The 23798-nt window shown below is 38.0% G+C and overlaps 1 protein-coding gene across 2 annotated transcripts in view; it reads right to left on the bottom strand.

The window, feature by feature from the left end:
- ARHGAP15 (Rho GTPase activating protein 15) overlaps positions 1–23798 on the bottom strand; it is a 331924-nt gene that overhangs the window by 100430 nt on the left and 207696 nt on the right. For both annotated transcript variants that reach the window (XM_064661638.1, XM_064661637.1), the window contains exon 11: positions 7116–7193. In XM_064661638.1, the coding sequence (XP_064517708.1) occupies positions 7116–7193 (78 nt within the window). The remainder of the gene's footprint in view (positions 1–7115; positions 7194–23798) is intronic.

Raw genomic sequence — 23798 nt, 5'->3', positions numbered from 1 at the left:
GGTTTTTTTTTGTTTTTTTTTTTTTTTTTTTTATTTTCTTCTTTATTGTTCTTGTTTTTTTTATTTTCTCCCTATTTTTCTCATTTCAAAGGAATAAAGCTGTGAAAAGGAGCTGATTCTCTCTTCCCTTTTTTTTTTTTATTTTTTCCTTTTTCCCCTTTTTTTCACTCAGTTCCCTCCTCCCTTTTCTTCCCCCCACTTTTTTTCTCTTCTAAATGCTTCCTTCAAAACCACCCAGCCCATTTGTGTTGACCTGGAGGCTCCCTTTCAAAGGCAGCTTCACTCTTGTGTCATCTCCACAGGCTTTGCCCTCCAAGGCAGAGCCATCCAGGAAACCTCTGTGATTCCTGATAGCCAAGCTCAGACATATGGTCCCAGCAAGCTCATAGAATCAGTAATATTAAAAAAAAAAAAAAAGTCCCAATATTTGTTCCTCTTTTCTCCTAGTTCATTGATAAAGAACATGTCAGTTAGGTTGAAGAATCCTGCTGGTTAAAGGTATCATCCTTAGCTGCTCATATGGTCGGGGCTATTACTTGTCAATTAGATTAATCCAAGTCATTTTAGAACAATAAATATAAGTACAGATGGAATATAAGCATATTGAAGATTACTGGTTTTGACGGCTGTTGTTTATTAAATCAGGAATAATGCCGAAGTGAAGATTTTGTTGATATTTCAAATGGAAAGGAAAAGTGAATTAGAATTAGATATTTCTCAGGAATGAAAAAAAAAGGAAAACCAAAAAAACCTCAACAAACTACCACACCACAACCTCCAAAACAGCCTATAGGTAATAAAAAAGCAATGATTTTACTTAAAATACCACCTACGAGCTACCTTTGGAGAAGGGATATGGCACCTATAAACTCAAAACACTAGGTATGTTGAAATCCATAAAATTTCCAATTACTGCTTCAGAATTTATTGTGCACATATGGAAAATAATACTTGTAAAAGAGAAAGGGGTTTGTGCCTGGTGCTGTCAATACTGTGAAGGATGGGGTGATTATAAAGCAAATTAACAATACTTTTAAATGTGCATTCACTTATCTTTCCAATTAAATCCTTGTTAAACAACTGCACAGACAGTAATGGTGCTTCTGCAAAGCACTGATCGAGACAGTTTTATTGTAATTTTTACTCTGTAACAATTAATCAAGTAGGCATTTTCTTTATTATTAAATTATTTAGTTAATAAATATTCTCAATCAGTTCACGTATTTCTGGTTTAAATTTTACTTTTAATTTTTTTCTCAAACTGAATCATACCTCACTATATTATTGTAGAAGAAACAACAGAAATATATTAATTCTTTTTTTGCCCAAATGGATTTTGTTACCTCGAGGTAACAGCAGGGTAAGATTAAATTCACCTTTTTTTTTTCCCCTCAACGTAGAAGTATTTGGATATCTTTGGCTGTTCTTTTCCATGTTCCACAAGAAAAGTACTTTTCCACAATAATGTAATATTTATCCTCTGCAGAAATTCATACATTTCTCCCTGTTTTGGTATATAGGTATAGTAACAGAGCTATAAAAACACAGTAATTGACCTTTGGATGGTCCATGGTGCTTTGCAGTTAACTCACACAAGGTATTCCAAATGAAATAAAGGGATGCAAAGGTCATCTGAACAGCAAATACCAAACATTTTGCAAACAAAGCATTGGATATAAAGACAATTAGGAACTCTCTTGTATTATGCATGAACCAACACTTACTGAATGAACCAATAAGTATTGAACTTTGTATTTCTATGGTTAGTTTCCCTGAACATATATGCATTAGGATAGAATCCTAGTGTTTCAGCAATGTGTTATGAACCCTTTATAGCTCCATTTTTTTTCCAGTTAATTTAGGACTCATGAAAATTGCTTGTTTGACAGTCACAGAAACTCAATGCCCTTCCACCCAACAAGCACATGAGGAATGAAGGAGGTATCCCTGGTCTCCAAGCATGGATTAACTGAGAATTTCTGGGAGAGGGGGTGTAAGTAGGACAGGGAACCTGTAGGGTTTAGCACAAAGAAGGTTCTCACCACATTGTAAAGGTACCACACCTTGTATACAAGGGCAAGCAGGACCAGTCTTGAAGCAACCTAGTCCAGTGGAAGGTGTCCCTGCCCACATCAGGGAGTGGGAATGAGATGATCTTTAAGGTCACTTCCAACCCAAACCATTATGGGATTCTATGATCAACATAATGGCCTCAAGCAAAGCAGAGAAAAAATTCACTTTTACTTACAAACACTCTGGTGGATGAAAAGTCTTCCCCTTTTCTTGTGTTTTTGTTTCTCATGCACTTTATTCCTTGCTGTTGGCATTTTGTTTGTCAGATCAGAAGTTTGCTATTGAAAAGCATCTCCCACCTGTCCTCACTTTTATATAGTGGTGCCTTAATGACTCTGAGCAGCCCCACCTGGGGCACCCCCAGCATTGCCTGTGGCCCTGGGGCCCTTGTCAGAGCCAGCCAGGGGTTTTGGGCCAAAATAATGGAGCTTTCAGCAGCATCCTCATACCCTGGAACTGCCAGTACACTTACAGGGCTTAACAGACCCATAAACAGTATTTTATCCCTTTTCCCATAGGTGTGAATTAAAAGAATATCCTCATAAATACACGTAAAGTATTTAACTTATTAAACCTTGCCTAAGATAAGCAAAACTCCTCCAGATTTTTCATAAAATCCCTAAAAATTGCCAAGTACAATGTCTGTTTCTAGTTTGCTTTTTTTCTCCCAACTTTCAATTATAAACCTTAAACAATACTATGGAAAGCATGAGAGGAATAGATATCTCTGTCTAATGTCTCCAGCTATTGTAGAAGCCTTTGCTGTAGGTTTTTAGCAAAAAATATTGACTGCCTGGTAGCTTGCTTTCTAAAACCAAAATTTTTCAGTGCTTGTAGACTAAGAAAAGTACGAATTTCCTGATGTCAGTTTGGTCCAAGCAGCTTCTACTGCCTTGATTCAGTGATTTGAAAAATGATGACTTAGAGTTTAGAAAGTGCTGAGAGATGTTATAGCCTGATCCTGTTATGATCAACTGATCTTTTCAGCTCTTAATGGGAAAATAAATCATAGATAAAAGATAATCCTGTTGCACAGAAGCAAAAAAGGTGTGATATCAATAGACTTTTATAGAAAAAGAAAACTCTGCGAGAGGGATAAAGTAAATAAGGTAGTTTGTTCTGCTGATGCTCATGTTGGCAAGGTCGAAACCCTCTTCAGGAGCTGCCTACCTCAAGAAATGAGAATGAAACACAAAGTATATTCAGAGAACTTAAAAAGATACAGGGCTTTTTTTTTTTTTTTAATTGTAAACCCATCCTCATTCCAAAATTTCTAGAATTGTTTTTTTTTAAATATTTTTACTGCTAATTCTTCTTTAATGATAAAGCTGTCAACTGGTAATTTCTTTCCCTTTCATATTCACCAGTTCTCTCATTTCATTTCTGATGCTGCAGACATTAACAGTATAGGAAAAGGAGCCAAATAAAGCTTTGCTATATTCTAATTAATGATTTTTCTAATAAAAAATACTTTGATATGGCAGCCAGCCTAGAGTCTCTTCTATGATCTTTAATTTTCAATGTGATACATATTATTTATAGCCCATAAATGTAGGTGTAACACAATGGCAAAGCAAGCAGGAAGTATTTGGCCTGTAGAACTAATTGTACAGTCAATCTCTGCAATGCAAATAGGCTTTGTCAGAACATTTGTTTGCATTTATAATTAAATTAAACTTTAACTAAACTACAATAAAAAAAAAAACTCTGTTGCAAAATCATGTATATAAATACTACTTTCCCGCTGTTAAATACTGAAAAATGAAGGTACAGGGATTGACCCAAGGAGGTCACAATAATTACAGAGAGACAGGGATGTGTGGAATCAGTTATTAACCATCATCCCACAGCAGAACTCCAAGTGACAGGGAAATCACAAAATTGCTGACGCCTAAAAATCTATCTGACACACAGAATCACAGAATCAACCAGGTTGGAAAAGACCTCATTGATCATCGAGTCCAACCCCTGACTAACACCACCCTGTCAACTAGACCATGGCACTGCCACATCCAGGCTCTTCTTAAACACCTCCAGGGATGGTGACTCCACCACCTCCCTGGGCAGCCCATTCCGGTGTTTGATCACTCTGTAAAGAACTTCTTCCTGCTGTCCAACCTAAACCTCCCCTGGCACAGTTTAAGACCATGTCCTCTTATCCTGCTGCTGGTTGCCTGGGAGAAGAGCCTGACCCCCACCTGGCTCTCCCCTCCTGTCAGGGAGTTGTAGAGAGTGAGGAGGTCTCCCCTGAGCCTCCTCTTCTCCAGGCTGAAAAGCCCCAGCTCCTTCAGCTGTTCCTCAGAGGACTTGTGCTCCAGACCCTGCACCAGCCTTGTTGCCCTTTTTTGGACACTCTCCAGCCCCTCCATGTCCTTCCTGAACTGAGGGGCCCAGAACTGGACACAGCACTTCAGGTGTGGCCTCACCAGTGCCCAGTACGGGGGCAGAATCACTGCCCTGGTCCTGCTGGCCACACTATTCCTGATAGGGGATGCAGGCTGGGAGCATATACTACTTTTCCTAGTAACTTTTTTTCCCTCATGAAGCATCTGACTGCTGCTGACCTCAGCACCTAATTAACAGGAGACTTCAGGCTCTTGGGGACGTTTGGTGGAGATTGCTACTGCCCTCCCAAGCACATATTAAATAAATCCTGCTTCCCCACGTCCCTATGTCATTTTTCAGGTACACTATGATTCAGTGGGCTGTTTCCTGCTTGCAGGTTCCTACCCAGCACAGAGAAAGAGTGTATTTAAACAATTCAAACAGTGACTGGCTGTCTTAAAGGCATTCTTGGTATCTGTGTTGTTTCTTGAATGTTCTGATCAAAAATTACTGGATTATTCTGTGGGAACTGCAATGCTGGGCTGTCCCATTTCCCTTCCATGCTGTTGGATTCAGCCTTGAGGACTGTAAGTGGCATTAGGGTTTACAGGAGTCGAACTTTTTTCTGCACGCTTTTACCTGAGCAAAACCTAAGTACAGACCTGGCTAGAAATTTTTTACAGCTGGGATTTTAAAAGATGTGCAAGGGGAGTTTCACTTCCCATTGAAAAGCCATTCTGTCATGATATAAAATGCATGAATGCCCTAGTTGTAGCAATAAAGACCAACACAAGAAACAGTAATTATCACAACTGATAAGATGATAACATAGTCCTCCAGGGGCATTAGTTTTCTTTGGAATTCCTTTGGTCACTCAGTAGACAGATTTCTTGCAATGTACCTCAAATACCCAGTGCCAGAGTGGCTTTAATGTACTATTATCTTCACCATTACATATTAATTTTTCACAGTAGTATAAACCAGAAGAAAAAGGTACCTCTCTGCTTCAAAAAGCCAGCTTAGACTTCTGTCTAGCTTTACAGCATCAGCCCATCTGTTTTAGGTGAAAACTTGAGCAGTAATGTTAACCTCAAGCATGTTAACCTTTGGATGCCACAAGACATGACAGACAGGACCATTATTTTTATGGCGCAGTTTTTTCCTGAGCAAAAATCCCAGGCAGTGAAGAAGGATAGAAAATCCCATTTGTGCCTCTCTGTCTCCAAACAAAATACAGTGTATAGTTATTTGAAAGCCAAGGCAGACTACATTATTGACACACAAGTACCCAACAACTGTAAATTTAAGAGAACCCAAATAATGAACCAAAACCATGAGGCTGATTGGTAAATGATGATTTATTCAGTCTTGCTGAATTTACTGGCATAAATACTGACTCCTCATAAACCAGAGTTCATCCTCCAATTTCAGCTGAAGACAAGACTAATCTGGAGCATCTGAGGAGGTGGCAAACACCTACTACTCCCCTGAAACTTTCCCTAGAGATGTAAATGGAGACTTGAAGGTGGGAATATTTTTGCATCTCTCCTATCTCTCAATTTCATGAGAATATTTGAGTCAAAAGTCTTAGTTTATGTATAGTGCAAAGCTAATTGAGGAAGCTGTTCTCCACCAGCTATCACCTCCACACAGAATACACAATATTTAGCAGTTCTGGTAACAGTCTCCAGGTAACTTATAAAAAAAAATAATAAAATGTAGGACAAAATGTTGAAGCAGCCTCACATTTATACTTGATTAATTCAAAAGTCTAATGCAATTTAAGATTTTGTATTTTTCCTAATTTCTGAGAAACTTAATTTTATTTTCTTGCTTAGTAGTATCATCAAGTTCACTATCACTGATGATATTTGCTAAGCTTTTAAATGTGGGGAGAGTTAGTCTTTGCCAGAAGTAGTAAACCATTTGGAGAGATGACTGTATTTGTCATTCATCCTAATTAACTCCCAATATCAACTTCCACACCTGTAATAGTACCTATTGATCAATGTTAGATTTGTTTAGGCCACATGGGTGAAAAATGTGCGATTACATTTGTGGAAATATGTTCATCATACACAGACTCTGTGGAAATACATTCAGTAAATATGTACAGAATGGTTCTAATTCTGGTTAACAAGTCCCCAAAATATTCATCATCCCTCTTCTCATTTTCTAGGGTCAAATCTTTTCTTATTCAAAATCAGTGGTAAATCTTCCACCTACTTTGGCAGAGCCAGTACTCCACTTTTAGTATTTCCTTTTAAGTTCTTTTCAGCACCTTCTTCTCTTTTGCTGGTTTCCTTTGGATCCCTGTTCTACTTTTGGTTTTGTTTAACTTTCAACATCCAAACAATCTGCTATTTTTCCTTTTAATCATTTTCTTTCCCCCTCACTTTGATTATTTGGTTTCTACATATGCTTTGCTTTTTGCCACCTTATTTCATGTCTCCATTTCCTCCTGTATTTTTAGATTTGTTTGTTGTTTGTTTCTCATCTCCAGTTTAACTACTATTTTCCTCTGCTTACTCTGCTCTTTTTCCTCTCTCCTAGCTGACATTTCCCTCTGCGCAATATCTTTCTACCTTCCCTTTCCTCTCTTTTCCAAAACACAGCTCATCATTCTATGCCACTAATGTATAGCAGATCCTGAAATACTGTCATCTGAGACAGTTAAGTACTAAACAAAACATTACCAGGGTGGAGGAATCACTTACCCTGATTGACAACAAATCGTAACTTTTGTATTGTTGCCAGATTGCCGCTAACTCTGTATATTCCATCAACATCTAGACCTGAAAGAGAAACACATATTTCATTTTAGATCATAGAAGTATTTTTCTCTGTACGTCTGTCAGGAAGCCAGAAGCACCCTCACAAGTATGAAGGAGAGCAGCGTAGAGAACGACTGAAAAATAATCCACCTGACAACAACTGAAGTGCCTCCTGCCTGATTAAAGCAACAACGAGAAATAAAAGTGGTAGATTAACTTAAGTGAATACAAAACACCTAGCTATAATTATCTTGTAATTCTGTCAGCAGAATATGGCTCTGCGAGGGGGGTTTGAGTGTGACAGGAAAGGAAGAGGTAATTAGCTCTCGAGCTCATCGAGAAGGGCTGTTTGGGACGGGCACGATGCTGCGCCAGCCCTGCTGAAACGGGGGGTGTCAGTATTAATAGTGCCGGGGAAACTTCTCTGTCTGGGGTCTGGGTTTTTCAGACATGAGTTTCTGAGGCTGTGACCCTTCTGAAAATAAAGTGGTGAGGTGCCCACCCTGAAATCATGACGTGCGTGAGACTACACACAACTACAGTTTCTCCGCTATATTCTTCATAGCGGATCAGACAGGTTTGAAGATGAAATTAAATATCCCAAATAGCATATGCCCTGGAGTACATTTCTTCATTAATATAGGCCATTCTTTTCAAGGACAAGCCGACAGTCTTGTTTCTCCCTGCATATCTACTCAAGGTTTATCTTCTAGGTGAAACTAGATGTCATACTCCCTTTTGTGACATATTATCTCCTACAGCAAGCTCTGCTGATATGAGTGTTTAAAATAGCACTTCCAGCCCCGGTTGCATAGCTGTAGCATTTCAAAGCACATGGGAACTGCTCTCCTTTTCCAGGAGAATTAGCTGTTGTGCAATAATGACCCGATCTCCCTGCTCAAAAATCAAAACCACTAAACTGCACATTGTCATTTCACATTTAAAACTTGCAAGTACATAAGAAGCCAAGAGAATCTATACAAACTAAATTTTTTTTAAGGGTTCTTATCCCTCGGAACACAAGTTTTAATTAGCTTTTGGCAAGCAATTTCAGAGAAAGCCTTTCTCTTGGAAAACGCTAATTTGTCAAAACCAAAAATTTTCAGGAAATATTTCCTGACAATGTACCTAGGGGGAATATTTTACCAAGTTGGGGTGGGGCAAAAAGGAAATCTGAAACTGTAGGGAAGAGTGATAATAAGTCCAAAAGCCCAGAAGCCCAGTTGCAATAACAATTAAAGATGAAGAAGCTGAGCTTCAAGTCCTTATTGAGTCTTGCATCATGCCCTGGCACACAAGTGCCAGGGCCAGTGGACTCAACTGCTTGGAGGTATTCCTCACTGATCTTAAAACATTTTAAAAGATATACTTTTGCTTTTGATGAAGTCTGAAAGCAACTAAAGTATTTTGTTTGTTTGCATGTTTGTTTTCCTTCTCTACAAAATACAGTTTTTATTTTATGTCCTTCCTAGCTAGCAACATCCTGTTTTGGTTTGCATTAAATAATCTGTTTTAAAAATTAATAATAATTCCCTTATCTGGTTATTAATAATAATTCTGCACTGCTTATCTGAGTGTTTTATCAGATTTCTACCCTGCACCTGTGGGTGTCCTGCAACATGATACGGAGAGTGATGATTCATTTCAGGAAGATCTCCCCTTTGGTTACAGAGGGATAAAGAAAAAGTTTATTTAAGAGAAATTAAAAAGGATCTGGTAATCAAGAAAACTTGGAAATTATCCATCTGCTGGATGTATAACATATGAGGAAATGGAAATTACTAAAATGTTTAAGTAATGCAATTCTATCCTAAATCTGAAGAGTCTAATTCTGTTTTAGTGAGGGGTGAGTGAGAGAGAAAGAGTAATTCCCAGCATAGGACTGTGGGACTCTTGTGGTAGGGGATTAAGAATTGCATCATGTAAATTGAAGACTAAACCAGAAATTAAAAGAGAAAAATAAACTAAAGTAAGAAAAAGACAAGCCCCCAAACAGAATGTTAACTTTGATTTGGATGCAACTCAATTCAGTTCTTAACTTTATTGCATATATATAAGTGAAAGCAATTCATGTCACTTTGGGTAAAATAGTCTCACATTAAGAGCATCAATTTGGAACCTGCATAAATCATCTAAATCAAGTGAGAATGACAAGTTATGTTGTCAACTGGTGGATATTACATCTTGCAATATGAAGTATACAAGTGCATTATTATTGTTATATGGTTATTTTGGTCCAGAAATGAGGTCTGATTAGCATTTCATTTGGGCACTATGCAATATGGCAGAGATAAAAAAAAAATGAAAAAAATAAAATCCAAGAATATCAAGCCAATTATAGTGTTCACGTGCCATCAACTTTCTGCTCCAAGAACTTTGAAAGTTAAGCCAAACCAAACCAATGCAAATTGGTGGATTTGGACATCCTTTTCATGACCACGTTATCTTAGCTGGATTGTTCACAACTTATTTTGGAAATCCAGTTAGGCATAAAGGAGAAAGAGAGAGAAAGAGAGAGAAAAATATATCTTTATAGTTCTAATATCCTGATTCTATGAACAATTTTCAAAGCAAATTCACTTTTAAGGGCACCTCTATCAAGAATAAAACATCACTGCACTGCTGTCAGTGTTTCTTCACGGCAGGCTATAAATACTGAGGGAACAAGATGAAACAAAAGCCTTGCAGAGTTTCCTATCTGGTGCTGGAGTTTAAGTATAGTGGTAAAGAACATTTCAGAAAAAAATCCCCTTCATTGTAATATAGTCAATTTTAGTTCACTATAGAGTGACCTTCTTGTGTTTTGTAAGGATGTTTATCAGGGAAGGATCACTGGATTTTGCCCTAAAGGAGAACAAGTATTTTATTTGCTTTATATTCCAGTCTCCAACTCTGTTTCTGTTTGTTTTAATGAGGAACCTGAGAACAGGATGGACCCACAACTAGAAATTATAGGCAAAAGCATGATAATGACTTCAGTATTTCCACCCTATAGTTTGTACTAGTGTAAGAAATATAGGAAAAGAACTTTCTCAAGAATACGTCAGTTCAGCTGCCAAACTATAGTAAATTTTAATTATTTTATCTTAAAAAATTAAACAGGTACTCCTGATGAGAAAGTTGAAATTGAACAGGACTCAGTCTTGGTTGAGATTCACGAAAAATAATGAATGTTATGGGCCCTCTGCACTGCACAGAAGATGGTAGAAGAACATTTATTTAAAACATTTCTTACACTCTTATTTCTACCCAAAATGGAAGTAACCATAAATGCAGGTCAGTGTCACACCTAGTAGCAGTTTGAGCTGGAACCAGGTGTTGCAGAGAAATATTAAAAACACAGGAGAAGATTGCAGTTTAGGTGATATATTTATTGAAAGAAATGTTTTAAAATATTAGATTTTGATATTGGCTGAAGTTGTCTTGGTGATTTATGAACTGTTGGGAATTAAACATTCTCACTAATTCTTTTCTCTCACATAGAACAAACCCCTCTCCCAAATCACATTTATTCTGTCTGATCTTAATCCATATTTGACAATATCTTCAAACTGAATATAAAAAAGAAGTTCTCTATGTGTGGGGAGAGGGGGGATGGTGATATACAGAAAATTCTCTGGTTTTTAACAAGATTTAGGATTTAAAACATACCATTTTAAACAGTACTAGGTAACTTCCTGCGCTGAAACCCACGGAACTTTCACAATTAATGTATCCTGAAATAGGTGTGGTCCCCAGGCCTGTTTTGTAAGAGAAACCATCGTGCTGGATTCAACAACAAAGTGAAGTACAAACTTGAAGAAAGGCATTCTTTAGTTAGTCCTTTCATTTAAAATCAGTTATGTTCAGGGCAAAACTATTGTATTTCAAAGGAGCCTATTATGCCTTCCCATAAACAGAAAGATCATACGTTTTAAAACTAAAGTATCATTATGTAATCAAGCTGTTGTATTATAAACTATTTTGTGGGCTCAGATGCCCAGGGCTATCTTTACAAATATTTAAGAGGTCATTATCAGGGTATGTTCTCCCTAAAACTATAATTCTTTCCTCGTGTTTTCATATACATCTTACCATAAATATCTGATTTATAAACAATTTTTTTTAAGGTTTACTAAGGGCACAAAAGTGAGGCAAGAAGTCGTTCAAAGAAGCAGAAGTGAGTGAATGCAACAAATATACCCATGTCAAGATAATATGAAAAACACAAAACGATGTGCAACAAAAGTAAAAATTTACAAAAGGATAAGTATTTGTATGCCAGGAGAAAGAATATCATGAAGAGCAGCAAAGAATAAACCTGACAAGTTAAAATTTGATATTAAAAATACTGTGTTTGTACAGGGTGATAAAATATACCCAGAGATTTTCAGGTGAATGCGAATGCAAAAATAACATTTTTGTCTGATGCCATGGAAATCAGAGGTGAAGATGATGAGAACAATGAAGCAAATTTCAGTTACAGCACACACAGTGTTGCTGACATCCCTGTCCTGCTTTTTGGTGTGGCGATGGGTGGGGTTGAACGTGCCCTAAAGCTCCCAGAGCGGTGCTGGAGGCCAGCACCGGGATTGGCTCTGCTCTGCTGGAAAAAACTGCTGCTTTGATTGCCAGAACTACCCTTTCTTGTACTCCTCCCAGCAAAGGATCACATTTTAAGGCTTAAAACAACATCCCAGCAAACATCTGGTATGAAAATAGGTCCCATTCCCTGACCAGGGAAGGTACTTGCTACTATGGAAGTGGGTGCCATGCAAATGTCATGTTAAATAGTTCTAACAGACAGAGGATAAACAAACTTGGGAGACCAAACAGTGGATGATATTGGAAGTCAATCTGAGGGACAAAACCATAACCACTGATGTAAAAAGGGTCTGTTTACATTGGTGCCCATGATATACTTGTGTCTCTCATTCGCAAATAAAATATAGAGAAATATTTGGAAGTGACTAAGCTGAAGAGCTATTCTGATATTGTAAAAGCAGTAAGAGGGATGTTCTTGGAGGCTGGCTAGACTGACCTCAGTCACAGACAGTCTACTTAAATTATTAATTCAGGACACTCTGAACAAATAATTCATAGCAAAATATCATTAATCTCAACCAACACAGTCTCATGGAAATCGGGGCTTTGTTTAGAAAAATTGTTTCATTTTTTGATAGGACTGAATTTTTTACAGGTCTAGTTGATGAAGACAATGGTGTTGAAATAGTATGTTTGGCCTTCCGTGTGGCTTTTGACTTAGTACCACATGACATTTGGATTAAAGCACTTGCACTTTATAGAATTAACTGGGCATATATTACATGGATTAAAAACTGGCTCAATGACAGACCTCAAAATGTGGTAGTTAATGGGAGATATCAGTTAGCAAGGTCATAACTGGCTCTCAAGATTGGAGCTCTCAGTCGGGTGCCATCTAATACCTCTATCAGAGACGAACAATGAGAAAAAAAAATTCTCTTGGCAAAATATGCAGATGACACAGAGATCAGGGAGATATTAAATGATGATAAGGACAGGTAAAGTTACAGAAGAGCTGAACTACTACCCTAAATGGCCACAGTTTGGCAAAACAAGGTTTTGTATGGAGAAACACAGGGCACACGGTGTACTCTGGATGTAGGATACAAAGGACTTGAGGTTTATTTTAAATAAGTAGCTGAACATGATATCTGAGCTCAGTGCTACAACAAAGAGGACTAATATGATCCCTTGAATTATAAAAGAGTATCAAAGAAGGAGGGAAGAGATTGAACTTCTTCATGGGCTACAAATAGGATTTCTAGTAGAGCACTGCACTTGGTTGCGAAGCAAGTAACGTGAAACATTAAATATCACTGCTTGATAGTAAAGAGAGGATGGAGAAATTTCCTCTCCATCACTATGTTTCGTGTGATTTGAAGACTCCCAACCAGCACTGCCCAGCTGAAGGACCTGTGACAGACAAGCCTGAATTCAAGGTATCATGAACAAGATTTTCTTTATTTTCTGATCGGTAGAAATCCAACACTGCTTTAGAATTTAGTAAAGGCAGAGACAGAGGGGAAAAGAAAGGAGAGGAAAAATTGTACTGGTTCTTAACAGGCTATGAAATGGCTCTGTTGGAGGTGTCTGACATGAGGTTTGGTGAATCTCTTTAGGAAATTATCTAACAAGAAATAATTCTATGTTTGACTGCAATAATATCAAGAAGATGAGGGGCATTCCTACATAAAAAGAGAATCTCATTTTTTCTTGCAGTAATAACTCCAAGATGCAATGAAAGGAGAAAAGCTTGACTGAGATCTTATTGTTTTCAAGACCCTGTAGAAACTGTTTAATGGAAGCAATTACAACACTGAATATGAGCATTACATACTGAGAATAAGTAACAAGTGAATATGATGGATGATATACTTTATTCTGTTTCACATCACTTGATGGTAGAATTTCCACTTAGATATTTATATACAAATAAATAAGGGCAGCGACAGTACAAAGCAAGTGTAATTTAAATGAGCACACAGTTCACTGCTACGCGGGGCTGCTGTTTAATGCCCAAATCAAGCTTGCTATGCCTTCCTCTTCTTCTCTATTGTGCTGTGCTTTGACATTCAAGAAGTTTATGGTTTAAAAGCCCCAGGAACAACAAGACTAACTCAGAAGGCTGCCTGTAACAAGAAGCAAAACTAAGCTTTCAAACTATTTGTTTTGAATGAACGCAGCGTGCTCACTGTAATTTTGCCGTTACCTCCAATATATACTTTTACCATTCTACTGGTCCCACTTCTTGCAGCTAAACAAAGTGACCTCATTGCTTTCCACTGTATTTTCTTTTAAACATTGGCTGGGATGATTGAGATTCAGGAATGTGGGAAAATGGATTCCCAAGCCACGTCCATCCCCTTTAATTCTGAGCTGTAATTTTTGGCTTGGCTTGAATCACGGTCATCACATTTCAGTCTGAATCTCTCTGTAAAGTGATCTTTCTTAAACATTTCTTTCACTCATCATGGGATCAGAAACAAAGCCATTCTAGTCTTTCAGCGAAACACTTACAAACGTCTTTTTACAGCGACTCACAAGAGCTGAATTTCCTTTAAAAATGTTTGAAAAAGAGGAGGTTTTCATTGCCTGATTGTCCTCTTTGTGAATCTTGTCATCTGTATGCCATGAGCTACAGCTATTTTAATCTGTTTTTGTTTGCAATCCATTTGGTGTCCGCCCAAGAAAATGCAGGTGATTCTAATTAACTTACTGCTGAAGATGTGGAAAAATCTCAATTGTGCGACAGAGAATTATACACTTAAAACCTTCCCTCTATTATTTATAACAGCTTATTAATGAAAATGATTACATGAATACATTTACCACCTGATTCATCTTTGTTCACTTTTTAAATCAACAAGGTTTATGCTAAAGGGGAAAAAATCCCTATCAAATACAGACCTCCAGTACACACACCAGCTTGCTGGTTTAAATGGCATGGCAGTTTAAAAGGAAATAACATTGTCTTCCTTCATGCAACACATTATAATATCTGAAATTACCAAATGTTTGAAAGTAGACATTCTCTCTCTGAACCACATTAGTATTTAATTTTGGGAATGTTTATTTCTTTTTTGTTTGCTTGTTTGTTTTCTCTTATAATACCTCCTTCACCACTTCTATTCTCTCTCATCTGCTGCAGTTACTGCTTCTCACATACAGGTTAGAAGGTCCATTCTGACCGATACTTAATTCATCTGAAATAAAATAAGATGTCTCTGGTTCTCTGCTACTTGATAAGGTGCATTTTTTTCATGCCTAACCAAGAATAATAAAGGGTGATGAGGCACTGGAATTGGTTGCCCAGATAATTTGTGGATGCCCCATCCCTGGAAGTGTTTAAGGCCAGGTTGGACCAGGCTTGGAGTAACCTGGGCTAGTGGAAGGTGTCCCTGCCCGTGGCAGGGGGGTTGGAACAAGATGACCTGTAAGCTCCTTTCCAACTCAAACCATTCTATGGTTTTATAAGAGGTCTACTGGGAGTGTTGAGAATCCTTGAAAGCTGAATGGTCCTTCACCAGCAAATCTCCTGGGATACAAACAGCTTCAAGTCTCCAGAGATCTGCAGATTCCAGTTCTTACCTCTCTGATATTGGGGCCAGAACACACTTTGTTGATTGACAGGAGGGGTTTGAGTCTTTTGTAGGAAAATCAATGGATGTTACCTGCACTATTTTCTGCCAGGTACAGCTACCAACAGGCTGTTTGCCACCTTCCATTTCTATTATTCTGTGCCACAAAATATATGCTCTGATAGTCTAATTTGCATGTGATGACAATGTGGATAATACAGTCTATTTTTGGGGAGGATGAAAGCCTGAATAAAGGTTATCATTTTAGGAGAAGCTGACGATGGAAAAACTCATCCACTGTGTGACATGATCAGAACAGCTGGGGATGTAATGTGGAGGGTGGGGGAGAAGAGAGCCAAGGTATTTTGTATGTTCAAGAAATATATACAACATTGCCATTTCTTATATCCCAGCTGTGCCTGTTGACTTCTGGAAACATGTAGAGCTCAGCAATAAAGCATACTTGACTGATATTTACTGCAATGTGCATTATAAGACATTTTCTGTCACACATTACGTTATGAAAGAGTTAAGTAACATGAAAAATACAGGCTCAAGATTATATCTGTCATGGATGAAAATACTACATTTATGCCTCATTGTAATCCATTCATTGGTTTATGGACCCCGAGCCCTCCAGGGAGTGTCACAACTCCACATGATACTGCTGAGAGCTGTATTTTGCTTTTGGATTTCTGACTTAGCTGAAAGAAGTTTAAAAACACATGTAGCCTGACAACTCCCTATTGGCTATACAACCCAGGAGGGTCAAGAGCATAAACTGTTCCAGCAAAAGCCAGCTGTAACTTAGGCTCACTGTGAAGATCTGCCTGTTACAGACAGTAGCAGACAAGAAATTTATGCATTTTGCTAAATCCTCCCACTTTGGTTGAACTGTGCTTCATTTGGGGATCCATCATCACCAACATCACGCCTGTGCTTTTTGAGCAACATCAGAACACTGCAGGAAATTGCACTTTGGGGGGTCCCACTCTCCTTGTAGGACTCTATAGGACTTCCAGTCAGGTCCACTGACACCAGTAGGAACTGTGGTTAAAAGCTAAGGGACAGATACAATTCTGCAAACATCCCTTGTTCCCAATGCTGTTTTTAAAGACAATTTAGTGCACAGTAGGGACAAATCTTCTCCCGTCTTTCACAACAGTGAGACATTAAATTAGACCTCAGCAATGCCACCTCCCCATCCTGACTAGTACCACTGCTTGTTGGACTTTGAACAGTTGGAAGTGGAAGAACTGTACATGTGGGCAAACATAATCTTCAGCCAAAATGGGTAAGGAGTTTCCATTTTCTGGACTGTAGCACCTTTGGTTGCCAAACAGATAGCTTTATTTATTTATTTATTTATTTATTTATTTATTTATTTATTTTAATGATAGGTATCAGGATAGAAAGTTTAAGATATAGAATAGGGATATATAGGATCAAAATTGAAAGCCACACGACTCTTTCTTCCATAATATTTTGGTTTTAGATATAGTTGAACAGGCCAGATAGGCCCAACACTCTTCTCTACGGCAGATCCATTCCTTTCTAACCTGAAGCTATGCTCTGCTCAACCTTAAATGTCTCAAGGTTTTCTCCTGGACAAGGTCCTACCTGACCACCTGTGGGGACGTCCTCCAGCTGCTAAGCATCACTGGGGAAGGATGTCAACACAGAGTTTAACTGTTATAATTCAAAAATCGTTAAAGAAATATCAGCAAGACACTTGGTAGCACTTGTTTTGTTGCTTAACACAGAAGGCTGGATCTGTGTCTTGCAGTTAGAAATTAAACCAGCTCTATTCTGGGTTTCTAATATAGGAATGTGCACAACCCTGCTCTAAAAACAGAGTTGGGGCTCTAATGTGGAGCTGGCAACAGTCTTTGCTTACTCATACTGCGTTGTAGGCATCTATCTTTGCATTTACTTTTTATCTTCAAGTGGGAGAAAACATTTGAAAATTAGATTCTTTAGCCTAAGGCACACTATCAGACACCTTTGGGTGTTACAGTCCATGGCTGTGTGGAAAACCCAGGGGCTCTCTTGGGAGATAAGTATAACACAGCTATCTAACACCAACTTACTGAATTCTTAGCATGACATATCTGCCTAACATAAAAATGGGATAATACAAAGGTGTGTGTGTGTATGAACATACATAGATGACTTTTACTTCAGTAGCATTTTTCCTGGTGTACATTGCACACATTTAAAAACACAATAATGATGAAAACCATAGGATTCCAGTGAATGCTCTTACTCATTCTTTTGTGTGATGAATCTCCAGTCTAAGAAGTGAGTAAAATTCTCTTGTTTTTGCAAAATTCATATTTGGTGTTATGAAACAGTGACATTAAGCAGTACTATGTGAAACAACAGAGACATTAATTTTAATAGGACACAAAACTATTGCGCTTACATATTTTCCCACTCTATTTTGCCATCTTAGCCACAGGAATCTGCAGTTATATTTTTTCCCCCTGTCATTTCCACTATGTTTTCTTCCCCCAAACAGGTTTAGGTAACTTAAAAGCTTTTTTTTTTTTTTTTGCCTCCATTTATTTTGGGCAAAATCTGAACCATTACTAAAGAAACATTCAGCAAATGGTGTACTCAAGGTATCTACAGAAACCATGAAAATCCTGAATTGGATTTCAGAGTGATAAGTACTAAAACTTAGGAGACTAGTACATCCTTCATTGCTCTGACAGGAGCAATTGCTTAGTTTTCATGCCATGGTTTGACATGTATACCATGATATGCTACACTAAAATAGCACAAAACTTGCATGTGAATTGCTCAGGGACTCCCCAAAAGAGGTTGTTTAAGTATAGTCTGAAAAGGAACAAATTGCTTCTTACTTTGAAATATGCAAATTAAAAAATCTCAATGAAATACAAATAATAAAACTGAAACATAACTGACACACGGAAGAAATACATAATAATATTGACTTCTCATAAGAAAAACCTTAGTTGCTGGCAATAAAATGCACTGGATATCTGTTAGCTGAATTTTGGCATAAGTAAAAGCATAAATATGAGTATCATTTGATATTTTCATGGAAGATAATTGTTTTAAGATTTGAAGCTACGGGAAGAATTTTGATTTGAATCATTGTCTTTGTATCTTAATGCTGACTGTGACCTGGAATGATGTAATGAAGGTAGAAATTCAATCTCATCCCTTTTACTAGGGTTCACATAGACCCTCTGGTATTCTGAGGGCTTGGAAAGACAAAGTTGGCATACAGGGTTTTCCATATCTAATTTCCTTCCTTGGTGAAAATTCCCATAATTATTAATAACATTTACTATAGAGACATCCAAGACACTTGCAAAGTTTCTAGCAGAAACTTACTGTAAGCTGTGGACTTTGTGTTTTTAATGTATGATGTATCAGAACACAAAAATGCAACTGAAATGGAGATAATAAAAGGCACTATTGTGAACCATTTCTAGTGTGCAAATTCAGATACTCTTCAAACATCCATATATCATGAGGCTTTGAATATTTTCAAAAAATATTTTGATGGTAGAAGTGCTCCTGTGCACAAAGCTCTGTCACTGGATTAGTGCTGGTTATGACCAGAGATCAACCACTCCTGCAAGGACAGTCCTGCAGGTCATGGATCAGGGCATTGAATAAAATGTTTTGTGAACTCCCCTGGTTTAGTGGTAAAGAAGGAAAACCTGTCTGCTTAAAGAGCACCCTTTCAGCACCTTCCTGTTTGGATTCAAGTCTGTCTTGCAGTTTATTTGGGCTGGAGAATTTGAATGCTTTTGTTTTCAGTGGTCAGAGGAGACGCGCAGCTTGTTCAAAGTTAAGTTTATGGGCTAAGTGAAAGCAGTTTTCAGTAGAGAAGGATGTATCTTATCTTTCTCCTAAGGTTTATTAAAAATATGTAACACCTGATAATTTAACACCAAATGAGTGGCTGCTAAATTTCCCCCTCTCTTTGTCTCTGTCTCACACACACAAACACAGGAATGCTTCTCTCCTGCCAAACTATGTGCCAAGATTTTGTTCACTTTAATCTCAATCATATGAGTTAGAGAACCACGAAACAAAGTTTCTACCAAGTATGCTGACAGATTTTTAGTTCTAGTGGCTCCACAGGGCATCACTACAAGTACACTCAGGAACTTTTCTCATTAAAGATTTCTCAGCTGATCCGTTTTCCATTTAAGTCGACATGAGCAGTATCAACATGAAGAACTCAACACTTGCTAACTGATACCATACACTCATCAAAATTATTTCATTTCTAAGTAAACAAAAAGCTGTGGTACCTCCAACACCATTGTGTGGTTGCTGCTGGCACGGGAAAGCCAGTTGGTGGCAGCTACTTTGGCGCGTTATGTCACGTAACACCATGTCAGCTCAGGGCTGACAAATAGGAACATATGGTTTGAAATATCGGGGGGAATTTTTCCTGGGGAGGTGGAGAAAAGGGGCATGGAATAGCCCTTGTCTTTTGAGGACTTTCTAATCTTCTGAGTGAAGGCATCTCAGAGATGACCCATCACCTTACCCTTGGTTTGGAGGGCTGCATGGTAATGTTGAGAACCACAGTATCACCTGTAAGCAACCCATAATCTGGGAAACTGAACAAGTTCCTGTTCTTTGTTTTTAAACCCTGAGAGAAAATTTGTATATTTACATCTTTTTGCAAATATATAAAGCTGAAGGCCCTAAAATAACAAAACACTGAGCCATTTCCTCAACTGTAAGGAACAACTATTGACCACAGAAAAGATCTGTTCAGATCCTTAAAGAGCAGTCTCCATTTGTCTTGATGGACAGAGGCTTGTATCAATAAAGCAGGAATTATAGGAAGAAATAGCCTATATTCATTACAAAGCAGAATAAGCATGAGAAAGCAGTTTCTGATAGCAATATCTGTTTCTCACGAATTTTCAGTTATTTGAAATACATCACCTCTAACACCAAAAAAAAGAGTGCATGAAGGAATCATGAGGAGAGAGCTGGATCAGGCTGGCTGGAGCAGCTCAGGATCCAAGAGGTATGGTTCTGTTGTGTTATGAAACCAAATGCTCACATTTTGCTCTCATTTACATATATGTCATTCCTCCCAAACCAGGGAGCATTGTTTGAGCAAAGACAAAAAGAAGTCAGTTTGCTGTATAATTACATCCATGATCCGTGTGGATCCTGGTTATAATAAAACAATCTTGCTGAGTGAATATACAACTGGAGACCTTTGAATTACTTGTTAGTTCCTTGGGGCTTTATCATGCAGGAGCCAGTTTAGGGACAATTCTGTTACTAGATTGCAAACAAAATCAGTTTCATAATTTCAGAGGAGCAAAACAAGCTAAAAAGTCTTCTCTTAAAGAAGGGAAAGCCTTGACATAAAGCCTCCTTTTTAAGCTGCCCTCCTCCTTTGCCCTGTGCCTTCCTCCTGTTGGTACAATTTCTCTCACTTAGGTATCAATCCCATTAGACTGCAGTATTATATGGTTAAAACATTGATGTAACACAAGCTGCTACAGCAAATAATTGAAGTAATAAAATACAACTGCAGTTATTTGCTCTCTTGAATTGCAGGCAGAAAAAAAAAAAGGAAAGGGTTTGCTTTTTTTTTAAACTGACCCCACAGTGTTGCATACAGACAGCAAAACTTTTTTAGAGTGTTTTCTTTTCTTGCTGTAAAACTTTTTTGAAAAAACTGTTGTGCAGTTGTAGTAACTTGGTTTTTTTTTTCCCACAGGAAAAACGATCAGTTTGCATTGTGGAATTATGCCTTCATAGTTTTATTTTAAAAATATAACTTTATATTTAAGCGACAGAGATATTGAAAGAATCTGAAACTACACCTCTTTTTTTTTTCCTTTAAAGAAACTTGATGGACCTAGTGTGTGTGTGTGTGTGTGTGTGAGTGAACATCTCCTCCAGGCTAAGGCTCATTTTGTCAAGTGTTAGCCCAAAGTGTTCTATTAATGGCTGGACTGTAAAGTCTGACTAAATGGGGTTTGCAGTGGAAATCCTGCCAGATCCTTGCCTCTGTGTGTGCTGTACTAGGGCATAGAGCCTCACAGCCTTGCCTTATTCAGGAGGAAAAGAGAGGATTTTTGTCTCTGTCTCTTTACCTTTTTCATGGCTAGGAGGTGGATGCCCTCATGTGTGAGGTTCCCTGAATCTGCCTCTTACCAGGGGGTATGTCAGGACCTTCATTCTCTCTTTGGCACAGAGCAAGCAACACACACAGTGAGCTGGCTTTAAATTTCTCTAGACTTTTTGTTTCAGCGCGTACAAGTGTCAACTACTTGATTTACAAAGTGTATTAACATTATTTTAATATCTAGAAAACATTGTTTGATTCTTTTTTATTTCGTAGGTTAAGTGGTTTGTTTTATTTATTAAGCCTATTGAACAAGATTTTATGGAAAATTCAGAAGACAAAATGCCCTGTTTTCCTCTACATGTTCACAAATAGATATATTATACAATGCTAGAAAAAGGCAAAAGGCCAAACTCATCTCTGGTGTAATTCCAGTAAAAGCAATAAAATTACACAAGGCATGAATTTGGCCCAGGCACTGTAAATGTTACTCTGGTGCACACCGAGTGTCTGCCTGTTGTTACTGGCACGGCTTAAAATACAAATCCCCCTTTTTTTTTTCATAGAAATGGATATATTTCTCTGGAACAGATTAATCAATGAACCAGGTATCAGGTAACTATGACAAAGACAACAACTGCTTCAGATGCCTGCCTGTTTTATGGCTTTTTCTTCTTCGAACTAACTTAGAGTTTCTGTTTTCCAATTTTTAAATAATTATATATTTATTCTCTTTTGTGTCTTGCCATTGCAAAGCTTTTATTCCTTTTTTTTTTCAGTTGGATTTTTTTTTTTTTTTGCTGTTGTCTCCTTTTCTCTAATTTGTCTTGTATGCCCTTCCGTGATGTTTCCTGTTGACACTTCTTGATATTTTTTCTAACTCAGAATGTGGCTTTCTAGCAGACACAGAGGCCCCAGAGTGAATACCCTTCAGAGCCAACTCTGACTTGGACCTTGCACAACACTATTAACTGGCTCTTACTCTAAGAAAGGTGGCTATAGCGGGATTGCCTGAGCCTGAAGACAGAAATGGTTGAGGAAAGCTTGCCAACATGTTCGCACTGAATTCAACCGCTCTTAATTTCCACTCAAAAGAAGAATTTAAAAAAAAAAAAAAAAAAAAAGCACCAAACATTTTAAATCACAAACTTTTTCAAGGGCTTTTCTCAGAACTTTGTTGTTTTATATTGCATTCATCTGTATGTTTGAGTTTATGCTCGTTGGCCACTTTAAAGTAAACATAGTTCAATGCCCTCAGAAACAGATTTCTTCAGCCCATTAGAATTCCCTGAAAAAGGCTTTATCTGCTGAACTGCTGGATATTTTTGTGTGTGTGTAATTTTTTTTCTATCAGTTTGTTTCCTTTTTTTTTCTTTTCTTTTACATTCAGTGCATATAAAGGTTGAGAGCAGAAGCCTCCTTGGAACAAGACAGAATCATAAAAGACTTCAGGAATCTCATCACAAGCTAAACAGTACAAATTGCACATTCTTCATGGAAGTATTAGCTTTTAGTGCGTGCCTGGATCCAAGCATAATAGATTATCCCAAAGTGGGAAAGAATGAACAGTACAAAATTAGCAGAACTGGGAGCTCAGATCATTTGGTGGAGCAACATGATCTCTGTACTTTCAGGGTACTGAATTCTAAAGCCACTGGAAACAGTATGTAAAATTACATCAGGGTAAGCAAGGAAGCATGTGTAGACCTGGGAGAATCAAAAAAGAGCTTGGAAAATACATTTCCAGAGGAAAATAAGTACCGAAGATCAGTGAATGAGCTTGTAGGAAACAAACTGCTATTCATGAAGAATTTCTTGCTTTGAGGACAGAAAGATACGACAGAGGGAAAACATAAATAAAATAAATTTCAGTGGTTGTTCAGTGGCCAAGTGCTGTTGGAGAATAATCCTGCACTCAGACAGAAATATAAAATGGCACAGAGTAGGTCAGTCTCCTGAGGTTTCCCTTCTTCTCAAGGAAGCCCTGCCAGAACAAATCCTTTATGCCACTGGCTGGTGGGTTTGGTCTAACCGTGCTGGGAGTAGCCCAGGAACACTGTGTATTTACTGGGAGCCCCAAGATGGTGGTGAACATACTCTGGCAGAACTACCCTGTACTTTCCTGCCTCCTCCCTCAGGTCCTTAGGAATGGGAATGAATTATTTTTGAGAACCAAACAGATAGAAATTGCTTAAGTTAAATACAACCCTGAGGAGCATGTTGCTGAACACAAATCTGATACTGAGGAGTACTATAATGCATATAGGGATGGAGGTGGGTGGTGGAGTCCCCATCCCTGGAGGGATTTAAAAGCTGTGCAGATGTGGCACTTGGGGACATGGTTTAATGGTGGGCTTGGCAGTGCTGAGTTAATGGTTGGACTCAATGATCTTAGAGGCCTTTTCCCACCTAAACAATTCTGTAAGCTTCCAG

Source organism: Pseudopipra pipra, chromosome 7 (assembly GCF_036250125.1).
Source record: "Pseudopipra pipra isolate bDixPip1 chromosome 7, bDixPip1.hap1, whole genome shotgun sequence".
NCBI classification, from domain to species: Eukaryota; Metazoa; Chordata; class Aves; order Passeriformes; family Pipridae; genus Pseudopipra; species Pseudopipra pipra.
Note: the sequence above shows the minus strand (reverse complement) of the source record. Positions and strands in the feature narration are given on the sequence as shown.